At 46.4% G+C, this 24,732-nt stretch overlaps 2 protein-coding genes across 2 annotated transcripts; both read right to left on the reverse strand.

The window, feature by feature from the left end:
* Positions 1-3,368: 3,368 nt before the first annotated feature.
* On the reverse strand, positions 3,369-4,444 carry LOC122787154 (protein PELPK1-like). The gene is made up of 2 exons (XM_044054118.1): positions 3,917-4,444; positions 3,369-3,773 (listed from the first exon to the last, which is right to left on the reverse strand). The coding sequence occupies exons 1-2, from the start codon at positions 4,442-4,444 to the stop codon at positions 3,369-3,371; spliced, it is 933 nt and encodes a 310-aa protein (XP_043910053.1).
* Positions 4,445-22,849: 18,405 nt separating this feature from the next.
* On the reverse strand, positions 22,850-24,390 carry LOC122787951 (protein PELPK1-like). The gene is made up of 3 exons (XM_044055255.1): positions 24,118-24,390; positions 23,318-23,683; positions 22,850-23,221 (listed from the first exon to the last, which is right to left on the reverse strand). Exons 1-3 carry the CDS (start codon positions 24,388-24,390, stop codon positions 22,850-22,852), a joined length of 1,011 nt encoding a protein of 336 aa, XP_043911190.1.
* Positions 24,391-24,732: the final 342 nt, after the last annotated feature.

Genomic DNA, 24,732 nt, shown 5'->3' on the forward strand with positions numbered 1-24,732 from the left:
CAATCCCTCTTCACGTACTCAAACATGCAATCACATAAATACACACATGCACATTTACCACTACCACTACCTTGCTGCTAAAATCCCCAGCACTTACCTTTAACACTATCTCACTCATTGGAAACAATGAGTGAATACGAGGTTTTTGCTGTGGTTATTAACATGACCAGCCAAGGTAACTTATGCAGCTGAGTTCACGGCTACATAAATGCCTTGATGCAGGCATTTTGAAAGGGGAGAGCACATGGCTTGTTAATATAGTTTGTCCTCCCAGAATGCCTCATTATCATTTGTGGTAGGTCACAGAGACAGACAACTGTGGTTCTGGTGGCAAGGGTATCTTTAAATCAGAAATGGTTTCAGTGAGGGTTAAAATGGGCTTATCCCTCATTGTAATCAAATTTCCTTCAGTGCGTTCATAATGACAAATTCAAGATATACTTAATTAAACTATTCCTATAAATAAAAATTAAGTCATTCAAACTAGATTGAGTTTATATTCTGAGTAAACAATTAATCATACTTCCTGTGGACATCCTTGCAAAAACATGCATTGATGTTGCAGCTAGTACATGTACTGAAACTGCAGTACTAGCTGCAGTTGGGTATAACTAGGCATATAAAGATGAATTACACAAAGGAAGATAATCTGAATCTTAATATGCAGATAGGATGAAATAACTAAACTTTATTTAACATTTGTTAACCGGGAAAGTCTGACTTGGAACAATTCCAATTTTCAGTGGAGGCCCAGGGAGAAAGGCTCCAGATACATGTCTTTGTAATGTGGGAGAAAACCAGAGCACCTAGAGGAAACCCACACGAACACAGGGAGGACATGCAGACTCCACACAGAAGGTACCCTAGCTGAGAATTGAACTGGAAAACCTCTTGCTGTGAGGTAACAACACTACCACTGCACCATCCATATCACATCTAAACTAATAGAAAAAAAGGATTAGAAATTGTTGAAGAACTGAGCTATACCCAACACATGCAGGACTAATGAGATATGCAATTAAATTAACTGGTTAAGTAGGGTAATCCCATCTGTGAATAAGCAGTGAGGATATGGTACATAGCTGCACAGGATGTGTATTATACATTGTTCGTCAGACTGAAAGCTCATAGGTACATGAAGGTTTGCAATAAAATATGTGTGTGCCCTTTTTACCATTCTAGTCTTCTTCTCCCAGCCTGCGAGGCATAATGTGACACAATAACTGCTTTTCTCTAGACTGTTTCACAGTTTCCTAATTTAGAGCAGACTAATCTCAGGAAACACCTCAACATTAGGTCAGCTGTACAATGTAAGTGTCACATTCATCTGACAATTTACTTATAAGACCCACCTATATCTACTGTAGTACATCTTGTGTATCCTAGTGCATTCTAGATGAGGGAGTCACCTGGGTCTGCTATACTGCTGACCCTAGCTGGCAATCTGGGTTACTGCAGGGCACAGGAAATCAGGTTGCAGTGACTACTCAACCAGGAGGCTTGGTATGCAGAGACAGGTATCTCTCTCTCCTAGGCAGTCACATAAGCCACTGACTACTGAATGCAAAAAGTTGGATGAGGAGGGAGTTGTCCCCCCTGAGTACAATGGTTTGCAGCTCATACATTTGTCAGATAATCAAACAGTCATATAACTGTTGCCTTGATTTGGGAATGAATGCATTGCAGGGCTCTTCCTGATTGGTGAATGAATGTGCTGAACATCACTAAATGGGAGAAATAAATGTGGTAGTAGAGGGCTGGGGAATATTAAAGCTGGGGTTAAAGGTTAAGAAAAAAACAAACAAAAATAAGCTGGACTCATTCTTATTCTAATTCAGGTTTGTTTTCTCTGCTGCAGTTATTCCATAATCCCACAGAATATACATTTGTGGAATGGTACACCTCTCTAAGAAACCTTAGCTCTTTTAATTAATACTTCTTAAAACAGAAAAAGAAACTTCAACTGATGTGGATATCCCACTTTTGGAAATGATGACATCTGATGTTGAATCAAAAGAATGAACAGTATTTGAACCACCACCTAGGTTACTGTTATGAATGATCTCAAAATCCCAACTTTTGCCAAAAAAAAGAACATATAATGTAACCTCGGTTCTTCTTCTTTTTTCAACTCTCATAACCCATAATTCAAACTTACTGATTGCTTGCATATACCTAAAGTGCTCAACCATCTTCTTTTACTTTTTAACACAGATAACGTTTTATGTATGTATGTATATTCATACACACACACACACACACACACACACACACATATATATATATGTGTGTGTGTGTGTGTGTGTGTGTGTTTACACCTGTGCATGCATGTGTGTGCACGTGCATTACGACTACTATAAGTCTTCATAGTTAAACATGCTGTTAGTTAAATATACATCAATGGTGATTTGCTATCTTGCCGTGTACAATGCTGTAGATAAAATACCTGGAAGAGTTCTAAATTATGGTAAAATTTGACTCAGACTGTCCAGGTTTGAGCCCAACACTGAAGCCTGAAGTTTTATATACCTAGGTCAGGAGGGAGTAAATCTAAACCATAACTAGCACACTGCAAGATATCACGTCTTTTGTATATTTAAAACTGTATTTTATTCCTTTATTGGTCCTTTTATAAACTCATAGTGTTTATCAGGATTACTTCACTCATACTTTCTTATTAAAATATAATCTTGACTCAAATGAAATCCTAAATACAGCAGTTCAGATATGTATTTGTACAATTTCCTTCCCCATTTCTTCACATCTCAAGACTAACAGCTTTTATATAGTACATGTAAACATGTACCTAGTCTGGATTTCTTTCCCTTAACCATTCTCTGTAATAAGTCTTCATAACTAAACTAATTCTACTCTTGACCACTATTTAAATTTCAGTTTCCTTCCAACTTTCCCACAAAACTTTTATCGCTATACAGGCAATCATAATAATCAACATAATGTTGAGAACTGCTACTTTAACTCACCCACCACTCCCTGCAACACACCTGATTATCACTAAAGTCTCTTCTATAGTCTAGTTTGTCTCTCGTTTTTATTATTTCTGGTTTAATGTCTCTTTGTTTAAAGCTTCACCTCCTAATACCACTTTAATCCAGTAATCCACCATTATATCTTCAAATAGATCATTAATCTCAGTTCACCTCTTCCAAGAGAACACTCCTAAAATACAGTGTTTACAGACAAGGTCATTATGTATGTTTGAAATACATATAACTGAAATCTGTTTATCATCATCTGCCCACCAGTCTATAACATATCCCTGCTTCCATCCAAAAGCAGATTAAGTTTTCTCATCAAAATAATCAATAGATGACCAGGTATACACCATTAGGTTTTCCTTCCATTTATTATCTGGAAGATCCATAATAGTTTACAGTCAGTTCAAGCCCAGCATGTCCTTCCTTCTCTGTTTCAGTAAATGAAGAAGGACAGCATAACTGGCATACATAGCCAAAGTCATTCATCCTACACACCGAAACATCACACATAACCATACAGTTAAATATTTCTTCCATATAGTGCTTTCCTCTGTCAGACTCTCTACCCTTTCCTGTTGATGCATGAGCTGGTGGTGTCTTAGGCACAGTCTGTACATCCTCTGGTGGCATCTCAGGCACTGTCTGTACATCCTCTGTTGGTGGCTCAGGCAGTGTCTGTAAATCCTCTGGTGGTGTCTCAGGCACTGTCTGTAACTCCTCTGTTGGTGTCTCAGGCAGTGTCTGTATGTCCTCTGTTGGTGTCTCAGGCACTGTCTGTATGTTTTTGGATGGTATCTCAGGAAGTGTCTACACATCCTCTGGTGGAGTCTCAGGTGTTGTCTATATGTTATGTTTTCTGATGGTGTCTCAATCAGTGTATGTAAATCCTCTGGTGGTGTCTCAGGCACTGTCTGTACATTCTCTGGTGGTGTCTCAGGCACTGTCTCTATGTTGTCTGGTGGTGTTTCAAGCGATTCCTGTAGATCATGTGATGGTGTCTTAGGCACTGTGTGTACCTCCTCTGATGGTGTCTCAGGCACTGTCTGTACCTCCTCTGATGGTTTCTTAGTCACTGACTCTACATCCTCTGTTGGTGTGTCAGGTACTGTCTGTATGTTTTCTGTTGGCGTCTCAGGCACTGTCTGTACATCCTCTGTTGGTGTCTCAGGCATTGCCTGTAGATTCTGTGAAGATGTCTCAAGCACAGTCTGCACTTCCTCTGATGGTGTCTTAGGCACTGTCTGTATGTCCTCTGATGGTGTCACATGCACTGTCTGCATGTTTTCTGATGGTGTCTCAGACATTGTCTGTACCTTCTCTGATGGTGTCACAGGCACTGTTTGTATGTCCTCTGATGGTGTCTCAGGCACTGCCTGTGCATCCTCTGATGGTGTCTTAGGCACTGTCTGTATGTCCTTTGCTGGTGTCTCAGGTACTGTCTGCATGTTTCCTGTCTACATCTCAGGCACTGTCTTGTACATCCTCTAATGGTGTCTCAGGCACTGTCTGTATTTCTTCTGTTGGTGTCTCAGGCACAGTCTGTATGTTTTTGGATGGTATCTCAGGAAGTGTCTACAAATCCTCTGGTGGTGTCTCAGGTGTTGTCTATATGTCATGTTTCCTGATGGTGCTCAAGCAGTGTCTGTAAATTCTCTGGTGGAGTCTCAGGTACTGTCTGTTTATTATGTTTTCTGATGATGTCTCAGTAAGTGTCTGTAAATCCTCTGCTGGTGTCTCAGGCACTGTCTGTACCTCCTCTGACTGTGTCTCAGGCACTGTCTTTATATCCTCTGATGGTATCTCAGGCATTGTCTATACATCCTTTTGTGGTGTCTCAGGCAGTGTTTGTACATCCTGTGTTTGTGTCTCAGGCACTATCTGTACATCCTCTGCTGGCATCTCAGGCACTGCCGGTACATTCTCTGGTAGTGTCTCAGACACTGTCTGTATGTTTTCTGGTGGTGTCTCAGGCACAGTCTGTAGATCCTCTGATGGTGTCTCAGGCATTGTGTGTATCTGCTCTAATGGAGTCTCAGGCATCATCTGTACATTCTCTGGTGGCATCACAGGCACTGCCTATACTTCATCTGTTGATGTCTCAGACACTGTCTGTAGGTATTTGGATGGCATCTCAGGCAGTGTCTGTAAATCGTCTGGTGGCATCTCAGGCACTGTCCATACATCCTTTGGTGGCGTCTCAGACACTGTCTGTACCTCGTCTGATGGTGTCTCAGGCATGATCTGTACATCCTCTGATGGTGTCTCAGGCACTGTTTTTATGTCCTCTGGTGGTGTCTCAGGCTCTGTCTGTATGTCCCCTGGTGGTATCTCAGGCACTGTCTGTACATTCTCTGGTGGTGTCTCAGGCACTATTTGTATGTTTTTGGATGATGTCTCAGGCAGTGTTTGTACGCCCTCTGTTAGTGAATCAGGCACTGTCTGTACATCCTCTGGTGGTGTCTCCTCACTGCCTGTAGATCCTGTGACGGTGTCTCAGGCACTGTCTGTACCTCCTCTGATGGTGTCTCAGGCATGGTCTGTACATCCTCTAAGGGTGTCTCAGGCACTGTTTGTACATCTTCTGGTGGTGTATCAGGCTCTGTCTGTACGTCGTCTGGTGGTATCTCAGACACTATCTGTACATTCTCTGGTGGTGTCTCAGGCACTATTTGTATTTTTTTGGAAGGTGTCTCAGGCATTGTCTGTAAATCCCCTGATGGCATCTCAGGTCCAATCCATACATCCTTTGTTACCATCTCAGGCACTATCTGTCTGTTTTTGGATGGTACTGCAGGCACTGTCTGTATCTCCTCTGATGGCATCTCAGGCTCTGTCTGTACTTCCTCTGTTGGTATCTGAAGCACTGTCTGTACTTCCTCTGTTGGTGTTTCAGACAATGTCTGTATGTTTTGGGATGATATCACTGGCAGTGTTTGTAAATCCTCTGATGGTGTCTCAGGCACAATCTGTACATCCTCTGATGGTGTCTCATCACTGTCTGTACATCCTCTGATGGTATCTCAGGCACTGTCTGTAACTACTCTGATAATGTCTCATGCACTGTCTGCATGTCCTCTGATGATGTCTCAGACATTGTCTGTACATGCTCTCATGGTGTCTCAGGCACTGTCTGTACGTCCTCTGGTGGTGTGTCAGTCACTGTCTGTATGTTTTATGCTGGTGTCTCAGGCACTGTCTGTATATTCTCTGGTGGTGTCTCAATCACAGTCTCTATGTCCTCGGATGGCATCCCACACCCTGTATGTATGTCCTCTTGTGGTGTCTCAAGCACTGTCTGTACATCCTCATTTGGTATCTCCACCACTGTTCTTATATTTTCTGCTGGTGTCTCAGGCACTGTCTTTACATCCTCTGGTGGTGTCTCAGGCACTGTATGTACATCTTTTGGTGGTGTCTCTAGGCAGTGTCTGTATGTTTTTTTGGCAATTGTCTCAGCACTGTCTGTATGTCCTCTGCTGGTGTCTCAGGCTCTGCCTGTAGATCCTGTGATGGTTTCTCAGGCACTGTCTGTACTCCTCTGATGATGTCTCAGGCACTGTCTGTACATCCTCTGTTGGTGTCCCAGGCACTGTCTTTATGTTTTTGGATGGTATCTCAGGAAGTGTCTACAAATCTTCTGGTGGTGTCTCAGGTGTTATCTATATGTTATGTTTTCTGATGGTGTCTCAATCAGTGTCTGTAAATCCTCTGGTGGTGTCTCAGGCACTGTCTCTACACCTTGTGGTGGTGTTTCAAGCAATTTCAGTAGATCATGTTACGGTGTCTCAGGCACTGTCTGTACCTCCTCTGATGGTTTCTTAGGCACTGTCTCTACATCCTCTGTTGGTGTCAGGCACTGTCTATATGTTTTCAGTTGGTGTCTCAGGCACTGTCTCTACATCCTCTGTTGGTGTCTCAGGTACTGCCTGTAGATTCTGTGATGGTGCCTCAGGCACGGTCTGTACTTCCTCTGATGGTGTCTCAGGCACTGTCTGTATGTCCTCTGGTGGTGCCACATGCAATCTCTGCATGTTTTCTGATGGTGTCTCAGACATTGTCTGTACCTCCTCTGATGGTGTCACAGGCACTGTCTGTATGTCCTCTGATGGTGTCTCAGGCACTGTCTGTGCATCCTCTGATGGTGTCTTAGGCACTGGCTATATGTCCTCTGGTGGTGTCTCAGTTACTGTCTGTATCTCCTCTGATGGTGTCTCAGGCACTGTCTGTACATTCTCTGGTGGCATCTCCGGCACTGTCTGTACTTCTTCTGTTGGTGTCTCAAGCACTGTCTGTATGTTTTTGGATGGTATCTCAGGAAGTGTCTACAAATCCTCTGGTTGTGTCTGAGGTGTTTTCTATATGTCATGTTTTCTGATTGTGCTCAAGCAGTGTCTATAAATTCTTTGGTGGAATCTCAGGTAATGTCTGTATTTAATGTTTTCTGATGGTGTCTCAGTCAGTGTCTGTAAATCCTCTGCTGGTGTCTCAGGAACTGTCTGTACCTCATCTGACTGTGTCTCAGGCACTGTCTTTATATCCTCTGATGGTCTCTCAGGCATTGTCTATACATCCTTTTCTGGAGACTCAGGCAGTGTCTGTGTGTCCTTTGTTTGTGTCTCAGGCACTATCTGTACATCCTCTGTTGGCATCTCAGGCACTGTCTGTACCTTCTCTGGGAGGTTCTCAGACACTGTCTGTATGTTTTTTGGTGGTGTCTCAGGCACAGTTGGTAGATCCTCTGATGGTGTCTCAGGCATTGTCTGTATCTGCTCTTATGGAGTCACAGGCACCATCTGTACATTCTCTGGTGGCATCACAGGCACTGTCTGCACTTCCTCTGTTGGTGCCTCATGCACTGTCTGTATGTTTTTGGATGGTCTCCCAGGCAGTGTCTGTAAATCATCTGGTGGCAACTCAGGCACTGTCCATACATCCTTTGGTTGCATCTGAGGCACTGTCTGTATGTCCTCTGGTTTTGTCTCAGGCACTGTCTGTACATCTTCTGGTGGTGTCTCCTCACAGCCTGTAGATCCTGTGATGGCATATCAGGCACTGTCTGTACATCCTCTGATGGTGTCTCAGGCACTGTATGTCCTCTGGTGGTGTCTCCGGCTCTTTCTGTAAATCCCCTGGTGGTATCTCAAGCACTGGCTGTATATTCTCTGGTAGTGTCTCAACCACAGTCTGTATGTCCTTGGATGGCATCTCAGGCCCTGTATGTATGTCCTCTTGTGGTGTCTTAGGCACTGTCTGTACATCCTCACATGGTATCTCTGCCACTGTCTGTATATTTTCTGGTGGTGTCTCAGGCACTGCCTGTAGATTCTGTGATGGTGTCTCAGACACAGTCTGTACATCATCTGATGGTGTCCTAGGCACTGTCTGTATGTCCTCTGTTGGTGTCACGTGCACTGTCTGCATGTTTTCTAATGATATCTCAGACATTGTCTGCACCTCCTCTGATGGTGTCACAGGCACTGTCTGTATGTCCTCTGATGGTGTCTCAGGCACTGCCTGTGCATCCTCTGATGGTGTCTTAGACACTGTCTGTATGTCCTTTGGTGGTGTCTCAGGTACTGTCTGCATGTTTCCTGTCTGCATCTCAGGCACTGTCTTGTACATCCTCGGATGGTGTCTCAGGCACTGTCTGCACTTCTTCTGTTGGTGTTTCAGGCACTGTCTGTATGTTTTTGGATGGTCTCTCAGGCAGTGTCTGTAAATCATCTGGTGGCATCTCAGACACTGTCCATACATCCTTTGGTGGCATCTGAGGCACTGTCTGTATGTCCTCTGGAGGTGTCTCAGGCACTGTCTGTACATCCTCTGGTGGTGTCTCCTTACAGCCTGTAGATCCTGTGATGGCATATCAGGCACTGTCTGTACATCCCCTGGTGGTATCTCAGGTACTATCTGTACTTCTTTTGTTGGTGTTTCAAGCATTGCCTGTACGTTTTGGGATGGTGTCACAGACACAGTCTGTACATCCTCTGATTGTGTCTCATCACAGTCTGTACATCCTCTGATAGTATCTCAGGCACTGTCTGTAACTCCTCTGATGATGTCATAGGCGTTGTCTGTATGTCCTCTGATGGTGTCTCAGGCACTGTCTGTACATCCTCTGGTGGTGTGTCAGTCACTGTCTGTATGTTTTTATGTTGATGTCTCAAGCACTGGCTGTATATTCTCTGGTGGTGTCTCAACCACAGTCCGTATGTCCTTAGATGGCATCTCAGGCCCTGTATGTATGTCCTCTTGTGGTGTCTTAGGCACTGTCTGTACATCCTCACATGGTATCTCTGCCACTGTCTGTATATTTTCTGGTGGTGTCTCAGGCACTGCCTGTAGATTCTATGATGGTGTCTCAGGCACAGTCTGTACATCCTCTGATGGTGTCTTAGGCACTGTCTGTATGTCCTCCGTTGGTGTCACATGCACTGTCTGTATGTTTTCTAATGATGTCTCAGACATTGTCTGCACCTCCTCTGATGGTGTCACAGGCACTGTCTGTATGTCCTCTGATGGTGTCTCCACTGCCTGTGCATCTCTGATGGTGTCTTAGGCACTGTCTGTATGTCCTTTGGTGGTGTCTCAGGCACTGTCTGCATGTTTCCTGTCTGCATCTCAGGCACTGTCTTGTACATCCTCGGATGGTGTCTCAGGCACTGTCTGTTCTACTTCTGTTGGTGTCTCAGGCACTGTCTGTATGTTTTTGGATGGTATCTCAGGAAGTGTCTACAAATCCTCTGCTGGTGTCTCAGGCACTGTCTGTACCTCCTCTGACTGTATCTCAGGCACTGTCTTTACATCCTCTGATGGTCTCTCAGGCATTGTCTATACATCCTTTTGTGGTATCTCAGGCAGTGTTTGTACATCATGTGTTTGTGTCTCAGGCACTATCTGCACATCCTCTGCTGGCATCTCAGGCACTGTCTGTACATTCTCTGGTAGTCTCTCAGATGGTGTCTCAATCAGTCTGTACATTCTGTACATTCTCTGGTGGCATCACAGGCACTGTCTGTACTTCCTCTGTTGGTGCCTCAGGCACTGTCTGTATGTTTTTGGATGGCCTCTCAGGCAGTGTCTGTAAATCATCTGGTGGCATCTCAGACACTGTCCATACATCCTTTGGTGGCATCTGAGGCACTGTCTGTATGTCCTCTGGAGGTGTCTCAGGCACTGCCTGTACATCCTCTGGTGGAGTCTCCTTACAGCCTGTAGATCCTGTGATGGCATATCAGGCACTGTCTGTACATCCTCTGATGGTGTCTCAGGCACTGTATGTCCTCTGGTGGTGTCTCCGGCTCTGTCTGTACATCCCCTGGTGGTATCTCAGGCACTATCTGTACTTCTTTTGTTGGTGTTTCAAGCATTGTCTGTACATTTTGGGATGGTGTCACAGGCACGGTCTGTACATCCTCTGATTGTGTCTCATTACAGTCTGTACATCCTCTGATGGTATCTCAGGCACTGTCTGTAACTCCTCTGATGATGTCGCAGGCACTGTCTGTATGTCCTCTGATGGTGTCTCAGGCACTGTCTGTACATCCTCTGGTGGTGTGTCAGTCACTGTCTGTATGTTTTTATGTTGATGTCTCAAGCACTGGCTGTATATTCTCTGGTGGTGTCTCAACCACAGTCCGTATGTCCTTAGATGGCATCTCAGGCCCTGTATGTATGTCCTTTTGTGGTGTCTTAGGCACTGTCTGTACATCCTCACATGGTATCACCATGTTTCCTGATGGTGCTCAAGCACTGTCTGCAAATTCTCTGGTGGAGTCTCAGGTACTGTCTGTTTATTATGTTTTTTGATGATTTTTCAGTAAGTGTCTGTAATCCTCTGCTGGTGTCTCAGGCACTGTCTGTACCTCCTCTGACTGTATCTCAGGCACTGTCTTTATATCCTCTGATGGTCTCTCAGGCATTGTCTATACATCCTTTTGTGGTGTCTCAGGCAGTGTTTGTACATCCTGTGTTTGTGTCTCAGGCACTATCTGTACATCCTCTGCTGGCATCTCAGGCACTGTCTGTACATTCTCTGGTAGTCTCTCAGACACTGTCTGTATGTTTTCTGGTGGTGTCTCAGGCACAGTCGGTAGATCCTCTGATGGTGTCTCAGGCATTGTCTGTATCTGCTCTTATGGAGTCACAGGCACCATCTGTACATTCTCTGGTGGCATCACAGGCACTGTCTGCACTTCCTCTGTTGGTGTCTCAGGCACTGTCTGTATGTTTTTGGATGGTCTCTGAGGCAGTGTCTGTAAATCATCTGGTGGCATCTCAGGCACTGTCCATACATCCTTTGGTGGCATCTGAGGCACTGTTTGTATGTCCTCTGGTGGTGTCTCAGGCACTGTCTGTACATCCTCTGGTGGTGTCCCCTCACAGCCTGTAGATCCTGTGATGGCATCTCAGGCACTCTCTGTACATCCTCTGATGATGTCTCAGGCACTGTTTGCATGTCCTCTGGTGGTGTCTCCGGCTCTGTCTGTACATCCTCTGGTGGTATCTCAAGCACTGTCTGTACATTCTCTGGTGGTGTCTCAGGCACTATTTGCATGTTTTTGGATGATGTCTCAGGCAGTGTCTGTAAATCCTCTGTTGGCATCTCTGGTCCTGTCCATAAATCCTTTGGTGCCATCTCAGGCACTATTTGTATGTTTTTGGATGGTATCTCAGGCACTGTCTGTACCTCCTCTGATGGTGTCTCAGGCTCTGTCTGTGTGTCCTCTGGTGGTATCTCAGGCACTGTCTGTACTTCTTTTGTTGGTGTTTCTAGCACTGTCTGTATGTTTTGGGATGGTGTCACAGGCACTGTCTGTACATCCTCTGATTGTGTCTCATCACAGTCTGTACATCCTCTGATGGTATCTCAGGCACTGTCTGCAACTCCTCTGATGATGTCGCAGGCACTGTCTGTATGTCCTCTGATGGTGTCTCAGACACTGTCTGTACGTCCCCTGGTGGCATGTCAGGCACTGTCTGTACATTCTCTGGTGGTGTCTCAGGCACTATTTGTATGTTTTTGGATGATGTCTCAGGCAGTGCCTGTAAATCCTCTGGTGGCATCTCTGGTCCGGTCCATATATCATTTGGTGCCATCTCAGGACCTATTTATATGTTTCTGGATGGTATCTCAGGCACTGTCTGTACCTCCTCTGATGGTGTCTCAGGCTCTGTCTGTATGTCCTCTGGTGGTATCTCGGGCACTGTCTGTACTTCGTCTGTTGGTGTTACAGGCACTGTCTGTACGTTTTGGGATGGTATCACAGGCATTGTCTGTACATCCTTTGATTGTGTCTCATCACAGTCTGTACATCCCCCAATAGTATCTCAGGCACTGTCTGTAACTCCTCTGATAATGTCGCAGGCACTGTCTGTATGTCCACTGATGGTGTCTCAGGCACTGTCTGTACATCTTCTGGTGGTGTGTCACTCACTGTCTGTATGTTTTTATGTTGGTGTCTCAGGCACTGTCTGTATATTCTCTGGTGGAGTCTCAACCACAGTCTGTATGTCCTCGGGTGGCATCTCAGGTCCTGTATGTATGTCCTCTTGAGATATCTCAGGCACTGTCTGTGCATCCTCGCATGGTATCTCCACCAGTGTGTATATATTTTTTGGTGGTGTCTCAGGCACTTTCTTTACATCCTCTGGTGGTGTCTCAGGCAATGTCTGTACATCCTCACTTGGTATCTTCGGCATTGTCTGTATATTTTTTGGTAGTGTCTCAGTCACTATCTGTATTTTTTTTGGCAGTGTCTCAGCACTGTCTGTATGTCCTCTGGTGGTGTCTCAGGCACTGCTTGTAGATCCTGTGATGATTTCTCAGGCACTGTCTGTACCTCCTCTGATGGTGTTTCAGGCACTTTCTGTATGTCCTCTGTTGGTGTCTCAAGCACTGTCTGTATGTCCTCTGGTGGTGTCATGGGCACTGTCTGCAAGTTTTATGATGGTGTCTCAGACATTGTCTGTACCTCCACTGATGGTGTCTCAGGCACTATCTGTATGTCCTCTGATGGTGTCTCAGGTGCTGTCTGTACATCCTGTGATGGCGTTTTGGACACCATCTGTACATCCTCCGTTGGTGTCTCAGACACTGTCTGTATGTTTTCTATTGGCATCTCAGGCACTGTCTGTACATCTTTTGTTGGTGTTTGTGTCAGGCACTGCCTGTAAATCCTGTGATACTGTCTCAGGCACTGTCTGTACCTCCTCCGATGGTGTCTCAGGCACTGTCTGTACATCCTCTGTTGGTGTCTCAGGCACTGTCTGTACATCCTCTGGTGGTGTCTCCTCACTGCCTGTAGATCCTGTAATGGAGTCTCAGGCACTGTCTGTACCTCCTCTGATGGTGTCTCAGGGATGGTCTGTACATCCTCTGATGGTGTCTCAGCCACTGTTTGTACGTCTTTTGGTGGTGTATCAGGCTCTGTCTGTACATCCTCTGGTGGTATCTCAGACACTGTCTGTACATTCTCTCGTGGTGTCTCAGGCACTATTTGTATTTTTTTGGATGGTGTCTCAGACAGTGTCTGTAAATCCTCTGGTGGCATCTCAGGTCCTGTCCAAACATCCTTTGGTGCCATCTCAGGCACTATTTGTATGTTTTTGGATGGTACCTCAGGCACTGTCTGTACTTACTCTGGTGGTACCTGAGGCACTGTCTGTACATCATCTGATGGTGTCTCATCATGGTCTGTACATCCTCTGATTGTGTCTCATCACTGTCTGTACATCCTCTGATGGTATCTCAGGCACAGTCTGTAACTCCTCTGATAATGTCTCAGGCACTGTCTGTATGTCCTCTGATGGTGTCTCAGGCACTGTCTGTACATGCTCTCATGGTGTCTCAGGCACTGTCTGTACATCCTCTGGTGGTGTGTCAGTCACTGTCTGTATGTTTTTATGCTGGTGTCTCAGACATTGTCTGTATATTCTCTGGTGGTGTCTCAACCACAGTCTGTATGTCCTCGGGTGGTGTCCCAGGCCCTGTATGCATGTCCTCTTGTGGTGTCTCCGCCACTGTCTGTATATTTTCTGGTGGTGTCTCAGGCACTGTCTTTACATCCTCTGGTGGTGTCGCAGACACTGTCTGTACATCCTCACTTGGTATCTCCGGCACTGTTTGTATATTTTCTGGCAGTGTCTCAGGCACTCTGTGTACATCTTCTCTTGGTGTCTCAGGCACTGTCTGTATGTTTTTTTTGGCAATGTCTCAGCGCTGTCTGTATGTCCATTGCTGGTGTCTCTGGCACTGCCTGTAGATCCTGTGATGGTTTCTCAGGCACTGTCTGTACCTCCTCTGATGGTGTCTCAGGCACTGTCTGTATGTCCTCTGTTGGTGTCTCCGGCACTGTCTGTATGTTTTTGGATGATATCACATGAAGTGTTTACAAATCCTCTGGTGGTGTCTCAGGTGTTGTCTATATGTTATGTTTTCTGATGGTGTCTCAATCAGTGTCTGTAAATCCTCTGGTGGTGTCTCAGACACTGTCTGTACATTCTCTGGTGGTCTCTCAGGCACTGTCTCTATGTCCTGTGGTGGTGTTTCAAGCAATTCCAGTAGATTATGTGATGGTGTCTTAGGCACTGTATCTCCTGTGATGGTGTCTCAGGCACTGTCTGCATCTCCTCTGATGGTTTCTTAGGCACTGTCTCTACATCCTCTGTTGGTGTGTCAGGCACTGTCTGTATGCTTTCTGTTGGTGTCTCAGGCACTGTCTCTACGTCCTCTGTTGGTGTCTCATGTACTGCCTGTAGATTCTGTGATGGTGTCTCAGACACAGTCTGTACTTCCTCTGATGGTGTCTCAAGCACTGTCTGTATGTCCTCTGGTGGTGTCACATGCAATGTCTGCATGTTTTCTGATGGTGTCTCAGACATTGTCTGTACCTCCTCTAATGGTGTCACAGGCACTGTCTGTATGTCCTTTGATGGTGTCTCAGGCACTGCCTGTGCATCCTCTGATGGTGTCTTAGGTACTGCCTGTATGTTCTCTGGTGATGTCTCAGTTACTGTCTGTATCTCCTCTGATGGTGTCTCAGACACTCTCTGTACATTCTCTGGTGGCATCTCCGGCACTGTCTGTACTTCTTCTGCTGGTGTCTCAGGCACTGTCTGTATGTTTTTGGATGGTATCTCAGGAAGTGTCTACAAATTCTCTGGTTGTGTCTCAGGTGTTTTCTATGTGTCATGTTTTCTGATGGTGTCTCAGTTAGTGTCTGTACATCCTCTGCTGGTGTCTCAGGCACTGTCTGTACCTCATCTGACTGTGTCTCAGGCACTGTCTGTATATCCTCTGATGGTGTCTCAGGCTTGTCTATACATCCTTTTGTGTTATCTCAGGCAGTGTCTCTATGTCCTTTGTGCCTCAGGCACTGTCTGTACATCCTCTGCTGGCATCTCAGGCACTGTCTGTACATTCTCTGGGAGATTCTCAGACACTGTATGTTTTCTGGTGGTGTCTGAGGCACAGTCAGAAGATCCTCTGATGGTGTCTCAGACATTGTGTATATCTGCTCTTATGGAGTCTCAGGCACCATGTGTACATTCTCTGCTGGCATCACAGGCATTGTCTGCACTTTCTCTGTTGGTGTCTCAGGCACTGTCTGTATGTTTTTGGATGGTATCTCAGGCAGTGTCTGTAAATCATCTGGTGGCATCTCAGGCACTGTCCATACATCCTTTGGTGGCATCTGAGACACTGTCTGTATGTCCTCGGGTGGTGTCTCAGGCACTGTCTGTACATCCTCTGGTGGTGTTTCCTCACAGCCTGTAGATCCTGTGGTGGCATCTCAGGCACTGTCTGTACATCCTCTGATGGTGTCTCAGGCTCTGTCTGTATGTCCCCTGGTGGTATCTCAGGCACTGTCTGTACATTCTCTGGTGGTGCCTCAGGCACTATTTGTATGTTTTTGGATGATGTCTCAGGCAGTGTCTGTAAATTCTCTGGTGGCATCTCTGATCCTGTCCCTACATCCTTTGGTGCCATCTCAGGCACTATTTGTATGTTTTTGGATGGTATCTTAGGCACTGTCTGTACCTCCTCTGATGGTGTTGCAGGCACTGTCTGTATGCCCTCTGATTGTGTCTCAGGCACTGTCTGTACATTCTCTGGTGGTGTGTCAGTCACTGTCTGTATGTTTTTATGTTGGTGTCTCAGGCATGTCTGTATATTCTTTGGTGGTGTCTCAACCACAGTCTGTATGTCCTCAGGTGACATTTCAGGCCCTGTATGTATGTCCTCCTGTGGTGTCTCAGGCACTGTCTGTACATGCTCGCATGGCATCTCTGCCACTGTCTGTATATTTTCTGGTGATTTCTCAGGCACTGTCTTTACATCCTCTGGTGGTGTCTCAGGCACTGTCTGTACATCCTCACTTAGTATCTCCAGTACTGTCTGTATTATTTTCTGGTGGTGTCTCAGGTACTTTCTGTATGTTTTTTGGCAGTGTCTCAGCACTGTCTGTATGTCCTCTGCTGGTGTCATAGGCATTGTCTGCATGTTTTCTGATGGTGTCTCAGGCGCTGTCTGTACATCCTCTGATGGTGTCTTGGACACCGTCTGTACGTCATCTGTTGGTGTCTCAGGCACTGTCTGTATGTTTTCTATTGGCGTCTCAGGCCCTGTCTGTACATCCTATGTTGGTGTGTCAGACACTGCCCGTAGATCCCATGATATTGTCTCAGGCACTGTCTGCACCTCCTCCGATGTTGTCTCAGGCACTGTCTGTACATCCTCTGTTGGTGTCTCAGACACTGTCTGTACGTCCTCTGTTGATGTCTCAGGCACTGTCTGTATGTTCTCTGGTGGTGTCACAGGCACTGTCTGCACGTTTTCTGATCATGTCTCTGACAGTGTATGTACCTCCTCTGATGGTGTCTCAGGCACTGTCTGTATGTCCTCTGATGGTGTCTCGGGCACTGTCTATACCTCCTATGATGGTCTCTTAGGCTCTGTCTGTATGCTCTCTGTTGGTGTCTCAGGTACTGTCTGTATGTTTTCTGTTGGCATCTCTGGCACTGTCTGTATGTCCTCTGGTGTTGTCTCAGGCACTGCCTGTTGATCCTGTGATGGTGTCTCAGGCATAGTCTGTACCTCTTCTGATGGTGTCTCAGGCACTGTCTGTATGTCCTCTGGTGGTGTCATAGGCACTGTCTGTTTCTCCTCTGATGGTGTCTCAGGAACTATCTGCACATCCTCTGATGGTGTCTTAGGCATTGTCTGTGTATCCTCTGGTGGTGTCTCAGGTACTGTCTGTATGTTTTCTGTTTGCATCTCAGGCACTGTCTGTACATCTTTTGATGGTGTCTCAGGCACTGTCTGTATGTTTTCTGTTGGTGTCTCTGGCACTGTCTGTATGTTTTTGGATGGTATGTCAAGAAATTTCTACACATCCTCTGGTCGTGTCTCAGGTACTGTCTGTATATTATGTTTTCTGATGGTGTCTCAGTCAGTGTCTGTTTATCTTCTGGGGGTGTCTCAGGCGCTGTCTGTACATTCTCTGGTAGTGTCTCAGACACTGTCTGTATTTTTTCTGGTGGTGTCTCAGGCAGTCTGTAGATCCTCTGATGGTGTCTCAGGCATTATCTATATCTCCTTTCATGGAGTCTCAGGCACCATCTGTACATTCTCTGGTAGCATCTCAGGCTCTGTCTGCATGTCCTCTGGTAGCGTCTTAGACACTATCTGTACATCCTCTGGTGGTGTCTCCTTACTGCCTGTAGATCCTGTGATGGTGTCTCAGGCACTGTCTGTACCTCCTCTGATGGTGTCTCAGGCAATGTCCGTACATCCTCTAATGATGTCAAAGGAGGTATCTATACATCCTCTGGTGGTGTCTCAAGCACTGTCTGTACATCATCTGGTGGTGTCTCAGGCTCTGTCTGTATGTCTTTTGGTGGTGTCTCAAGCACAGTCTGCATATTTTCTGATGGTGTTTCAGGCATTGTCTGTACCTCCTCTGATTGTGTCTCAGGCACTGTCTGCATGTTCTCTGATTATGTCTCAGGCACTGCCTGTTTATCCTCTGATGTTGTCTTAGGCACTGTCGGTACCTTCTCTGATAATGTCTCAGGAATTGTCTGTATGTCCTCTGATGGTGTCTCAGGCACTGTCTGTGCATCCTCTGGTGGTGTCTCAGGCACTGTCTATTTGTCTTATGAAGGTGTCTCAGACATTGTCTGTATCTTTTCTGGTAGTGTGTCTGACCCTGTCCGTATGTACACAGGTTGCATCTCAAGCACCATCTGTATGTCCTCTTGTGGTGTCTCAGGCACTGTCTGCCTGTCATTGGGTGGTATCTCAGGCACTGTCTGTACATTCTCTGGTGGTGCCTCAGGCACTATTTGTATGTTTTTGGATGATGCCTCAGGCAGTGTCTGTAATTTCTCTGTTGGCATCTCTGATCCTGTCCATACATCCTTTGGTGCCATCTCAGGCACTATTTGTATGTTTTTGGATGGTATCTTAGACACTGTCTGTACCTCCTCTGATGGTGTTGCAGGTACTGTCTGTATGCCCTCTGATAGTGTCTCAGGCACTGTCTGTACATCCTCTGGGTGTGTTGGTCACTGTCTGTATGTTTTTATGTTGGTGTCTCAGGCATGTCTGTATATTCTCTGGTGGTGTCTCAACCACAGTCTGTATGTCCTCAGGTGACATTTCAGGCCCTGTATGTATGTCCTCCTGTGGTGTCTCAGGCACTGTCTGTACATGCTCGCATGGCATCTCTGCCACTGTCTGTATATTTTCTGGCGATTTCTCAGGCACTGTCTTTACATCCTCTGGTGGTGTCTCAGGTACTGTCTGTACATCCTCACTTAGTATCTCCAGCACTGTCTGTATTATTTTCTGGTTGTGTCTCAGGCGCTTTCTGTATGTTTTTTGGCAGTGTCTCAGCACTGTCTGTATGTCCTCTGGTGGTGTCATAGGCATTGTCTGTATGTTTTCTATTGGCGTCTCAGGCCCTGTCTGTACATCCTCTGTTGGTGTGTCAAAAACTGCCCGTAGATCCCGTGATATTGTCTTAGGCACTGTCTGCACCTCCTCCGGTGTTGTCTCAGGCACTGTCTGTACATCCTCTGTTGGTGTCTCAGACACTGTCTGTACGTCCTCTGTTGATGTCTCAGGCACTGTCTGTATGTCCTCTGATGGTGTATCGGGCACTGTCTATACCTCCTATGATGGTCTCTTATGCTCTGTCTGTATGCTCTCTGTTGGTGTCTCAGGTACTGTCTGTATGTTTTCTGTTGGCATCTCTGGCACTGTCTGTATGTCCTCTGGTGGTGTCATAGGCACTGTCTGTTTCTCCTCTGATGGTGTCTCAGGAACTGTCTGTACATCCTCTGATGGTGTCTTAGGCATTATCTGTATATCCTCTGGTGGTGTCTCAGGTACTGTCCGTATGTTTTCTGATGGTGTCTCAGGCACTGTCTGTATGTTTTCTGTTGGTGTCTCTCAGGCACTGTCTGTATGTTTTGAGGTATGTCAGGAAGTTTCTACATCCTCTGGTCATGTCTCAGGTGTTGTCTATAGGTTATGTTTTCTCATGGTGTCTCAAGCAGTGTCTGTAAATCCTCTGTTGGTGTCTCAGGTACTGTCTGTATATTATGTTTTCTGATGGTGTCTCAGTCAGTGTCTGTATATCCTCTCGGGGTGTCTCAGGCACTGTCTGTACATTCTCTGGTAGTGTCTCAGACACTGTCTGTATTTTTTCTGGTGGTGTCTCAGGCACAGTCTGTAGATCCTCTGACAATGTCTCAGGCATTATCTGTATCTCCTTTGATGGAGTCTCAGACACCATCTGTACATTCTCTAGTAGCATCTCAGGCACTGTCTGCATGTCCTCTGGTAGCGTCTTAGACACTGTCTGTACATCCTGTGGTGGTGTCTCCTTACTGCCTGTAGATCCTGTGATGGTGTCTCAGGCACTGTCTGTACCTCCTCTGATGGTGTCTCAGGCAATGTCCATACATCCTCTAATGGTGTCAATGGAGGTGTCTGTACATCCTCTGGTGGTGCCTCAGGCACTGTCTGTATATCATCTGGTGGTGTCTCAGGCTTTGTCTGTATGTCTTTTGGTGGTGTCTCAAGCACAGTCTGCATATTTACTGATGGTGTTTCAGGCATTGTCTGTACCTCCTCTGATTGTGTCTCAGGCACTGTCTGCATGTTCTCTGATGGTGTCTCAGGCACTGCCTGTTTATCCTCTGATGTTGTCTTAGGCACTGTCTGTACCTTCTCTGATAATGTCTCAGGAATTGTCTGTATGTCCTCTGATGGTGTCTCAGGCACTGTTTGTGCATCCTCTGATGGTGTCTCAGGCACTGTCTATTTGTCTTATGAAGGTGTCTCAGACATTGTCTGTATCTTTTCTGGTAGTGTCTCAGACCCTGTCCGTATGTACACAGGTTGCATCTCAGGCACCATCTGTATGTCCTCTTGTGGTGTCTCAGGCACTGTCTGCCTGTCCTTGGGTGGTATCTCAGGCACTGACTGTATGTTTTCTGATGGTGTCTCAGACATTGTCTGAACATCCTCTGGTGGTGTCTCAGGCACTGTAGATATGTTTTCTTGTGGTGTCTGAGGCACTGTCTGAAAATCCTCTGGTGGAATCTCAGGCACTGACTGTACATCCTGTGGTGGCAGCTCAGACACTGCCTGCTTGTCCTCCAGTGGTGACTCAGGCACTGTCTGTACATTCTCTGGTGGTATCTGAGGCACAATCTGTACATCATCTGAAGGTGTCTCATCACTGTCTGTACATCCTCTGATGGTATCTCAGGCACAGTCTGTAACTCCTCTGATAATGTCTCAGGCACTGTCTGTATGTCCTCTGATGGTGTCTCAGGCACTGTCTGTACATGCTCTCATGGTGTCTCAGGCACTGTCTGTACATCCTCTGGTGGTGTGTCAGTCACTGTCTGTATGTTTTTATGCTGGTGTCTCAGACATTGTCTGTATATTCTCTGGTGGTGTCTCAACCACAGTCTGTATGTCCTCGGGTGGTGTCCCAGGCCCTGTATGTATGTCCTCTTGTGGTGTCTCAGGCACTGTTTGTAAGTCCTCATGTGGTATCTCCGCCACTGTCTGTATATTTTCTGGTGGTGTCTCAGGCACTGTCTTTACATCCTCTGGTGGTGTCTCAGGCACTCTGCGTACATCTTCTCTTGGTGTATCAGGCACTGTCTGTATTTTTTTTGTCAATGTCTCAGCGCTGTCTGTATGTCCTTTGCTGGTGTCTCAGGCACTGCCTGTAGATCCTGTGATGGTTTCTCAGGCACTGTCTGTACCTTCTCTGATGGTGTCTCAGGCACTGTCTGTATGTCCTCTGTTGGTGTCTCCGGCACTGTCTGTATGTTTTTGGATGATATCACATGAAGTGTTTACAAATCCTCTGGTGGTGTCTCAGGTGTTGTCTATATGTTATGTTTTCTGATGATGTCTCAATCAGTGTCTGTAAATCCTCTGGTGGTGTCTCAGACACTGTCTGTACATTGTCTGGTGGTCTCTCAGGCACTGTCTCTATGTCCTGTGGTGGTGTTTCAAGCAATTCCAGTAGATTATGTGATGGTGTCTTAGGCACTGTATCTCTTGTGATGGTGTCTCAGGCACTGTCTGTATCTCCACTGATTGTTTCTTAGGCACTGTCTCTACATCCTCTGTTGGTGTCTCATGTACTGCCTGTAGATTCTGTGATGGTGTCTCAGACACAGTCTGTACTTCCTCTGATGCTGTCTCAAGCACTGTCTGTATGTCCTCTGGTGGTGTCATGGGCACTGTCTTCATGTTTTTTGATGGTGTCTCAGACATTGTCTATACCTCCACTGATGGTGTCTCAGGCACTGTCTGTATGTCCTCTGATGGTGTCTCAGGTGCTGTCTGTACATCCTGTGATGGTGTTTTGGACACCGTCTGTACATCCTCCGTTGGTGTCTTAGACACTGTCTGTATGTTTTCTATTGGCATCTCAGGCACTGTCTGTACATCTTTTGTTGGTGTTTGTGTCAGGCCCTGCCTGTAAATCCTGTGATACTGTCTCAGGCACTGTCTGTACATCCTCCGATGGTATCTCAGGCACTGTCTGTACATCCTCTGGTGGCCTCTGATTGCTCACTGTCTGTACATTCTCTGATGGTGTCTCAGGCACTGTCTGTATGTCCTCTGATGGTCTCGGGCACTGTCTTTCCATCCTTTGATGATGTCTCAGGCACTGTCTGTACATCCTCTGGTGGTATCTTAGGCACTGTCTGTATGTTTTCTGATGGTGTCTCAGGCACTGTCTGTACCTCCTCTGATGGTGTCTCAGGCACTGTCTGTATGTCTTCTGATGGTGTCTCAGGCACTGTATGTACATCCTCTCATGGTGTCTTAGGCACTGTCTGTATGTCCTCTGGTGGTGTCTCAGGCACTGTCTGTATCTCCTCTGATGGTGTCAGGTACTGTCTCTGTGTTCTTGGGTGTGGTGTCTCAGTGTCCTGTTAATATGGATGGTCATCTCATGCACTGTCCATACATTCTTTGGTGGCATCTGAGACACTGTCTGTATGTTTTCTGGTGGTGTGTCAGGCACTGTTTGTAGATCCTCTGGTGGTGTCTCAGGCACTGTCTGTACATTCTCTGGTGGCATCTCAGGCACTGTCTGTAGATCCTCGGATGGTGTCTCAGACACTGTCTGTATGTCCTCTGATGGTGTTTCAGTCACCGTCTGTACATCCTCTGCTGGCATCTCAGGCACTGTCTGTACATCCTCTGTTGGTGGCTCAGGCAGTGTCTGTATGTTTTTGGTGGTGTCTCAGGCACTGTCTTTATGTCCTCTGGTAGTGTCTCAGGCACTGTCTGTATGTTTTTATGTTAGTATCTCAGGCACTGTCTGTATGTCCTCTGTTGGTGTGTCAGGCACTGTCTGTACATCCTCTGTTGGTGTCTCAGGCACTTTTTGTATATTCTCTATTGGTGTCTCAGTCACTGTCTGTACGTCCTCTGGTGGTGTCTCAGGCACTGTCTGTGTCTCAGGCACTGTCTGCACCTCCTCCGATGTTGTCTCAGGCACTGTCTGTACATCCTCTGTTGGTGTCTCAGACACTGTCTGTACATCCTCTGTTGATGTCTCAGGCACTGTCTGTATGTTCTCTGGTGGTGTCACAGGCACTGTCTGCACGTTTTCTGATCGTGTCTCTGACAGTGTCTGTACCTCCTCTGATGGTGTCTCAGGCACTGTCTGTATGTCCTCTGATGGTGTCTCGGGCACTGTCTATACCTCCTATGATGGTCTCTTAGGCTCTGTCTGTATGCTCTCTGTTGGTGTCTCAGGTACTGTCTGTATGTTTTCTGTTGGCATCTCTGGCACTGTCTGTATGTCCTCTGGTGTTGTCTCAGGCACTGTCTGTAGATCCTGTGATGGTGTCTCAGGCATAGTCTGTATCTCTTCTGATGGTGTCTCAGGCACTGTCTGTATGTCCTCTGGTGGTGTCATAGGCACTGTCTGTTTCTCCTCTGATGGTGTCTCAGGAACTGTCTGTACATCCTCTGATGGTGTCTTAGGCATTATCTGTATATCCTCTGGTGGTGTCTCAGATACTGTCCGTATGTTTTCTGTTCGCATCTCAGGCACTGTCTGTACATCTTTTGATGGTGTCTCAGGCACTGTCTGTATGTTTTCTGTTGGTGTCTCTGGCACTGTCTGTATGTTTTTGGATGGTATGTCAGGAAGTTTCTACACATCCTCTGGTCGTGTCTCAGGTGTTGTCTATATGTTATGTTTTCTCATGGTGTCTCAAGCAGTGTCTGTAAATCCTCTGGTGGTGTCTCAGGTACTGTCTGTATATTATGTTTTCTGATGGTGTCTCAGTCAGTGTCTGTATATCCTCTGGGGGTGTCTCAGGCACTGTCTGTACATTCTCTGGTAGTGTCTCAGACACTGTCTGTATTTTTTCTGGTGGTGTCTCGGGCACAGTCTGTAATCCTCTGATGGTGCCTCAGGCATTATCTGTATCTCCTTTGATGGAGTCTCAGGCACCATCTGTACATTTTCTGGTAGTATCTCAGGCACTGTCTGCATGTCCTCTGGTAGCATCTTAGACACTGTCTGTACATCCTGTGGTGGTGTCTCCTTACTGCCTGTAGATCCTGTGATGGTGTCTCAGGCACTGTCTGTACCTCCTCTGATGGTGTCTCAGGCAATGTCCATACATCCTCTAATGGTGTCAATGGAGGTGTCTGTACATCCTCTGGTGGTGTCTCAGGCACTGTCTGTACATCATCTGGTGGTGTCTCAGGCTCTGTCTGTATGTCTTTTGGTGGTGTCTCAAGCACAGTCTGCATATTTACTGATGGTGTTTCAGGCATTGTCTGTACCTCCTCTGATTGTGTCTCAGGCACTGTCTGCATGTTCTCTGATGGTGTCTCAGGCACTGCCTTTTTATCCTCTGATGTTGTCTTAGGCACTGTCTGTACCTTCTCTGATAATGTCTCAGGAATTGTCTGTATGTCCTCTGATGGTGTCTCAGGCACTGTCTGTGCATCCTCTGGTGGTGTCTCAGGCACTGTCTATTTGTCTTATGAAGGTGTCTCAGACATTGTCTGTATCTTTTCTGGTAGTGTCTCAGACCCTGTCAGTATGTACACAGGTTGCATCTCAGGCACCATCTGTATGTCCTCTTGTGGTGTCTCAGGCACTGTCTGCCTGTCCTTGGGTGGTATCTCAGGCACTGACTGTATGTTTTCTGATGG

The sequence above is a fragment of the Protopterus annectens genome, chromosome 1.part0, assembly GCF_019279795.1.
Source record: "Protopterus annectens isolate FY-2018-M chromosome 1.part0, PAN1.0, whole genome shotgun sequence".
Lineage (NCBI taxonomy): Eukaryota > Metazoa > Chordata > Ceratodontiformes > Protopteridae > Protopterus > Protopterus annectens.

Coding starts and splice junctions, on each gene's coding strand:
- LOC122787154 (XM_044054118.1), bottom strand. CDS start 4,444: ATGCAGACAGTACCTGAGACACCAGCAAAGGACATACAGACAGTGCCT. Junction 3,774..3,916: donor CTGAGACACCACCAGAGAAT/GTACAGACAGTG, acceptor AAAAACATACAG/ACAGTGCCTGAGACACCAAC.
- LOC122787951 (XM_044055255.1), bottom strand. CDS start 24,390: ATGCAGACAGTGCCTGAGACACAATCAGAGGAGGTACAGACAATGCCT. Junction 23,684..24,117: donor CATCACAGGATCTACAGGCA/GTAAGGAGACAC, acceptor AAAAACATACAG/ACAGTGCCAGAGACACCAAC. Junction 23,222..23,317: donor CAACAGAAAACATACAGACA/GTACCTGAGACA, acceptor GAGGACATACAG/ACAGTGCCTGAGACACCATC.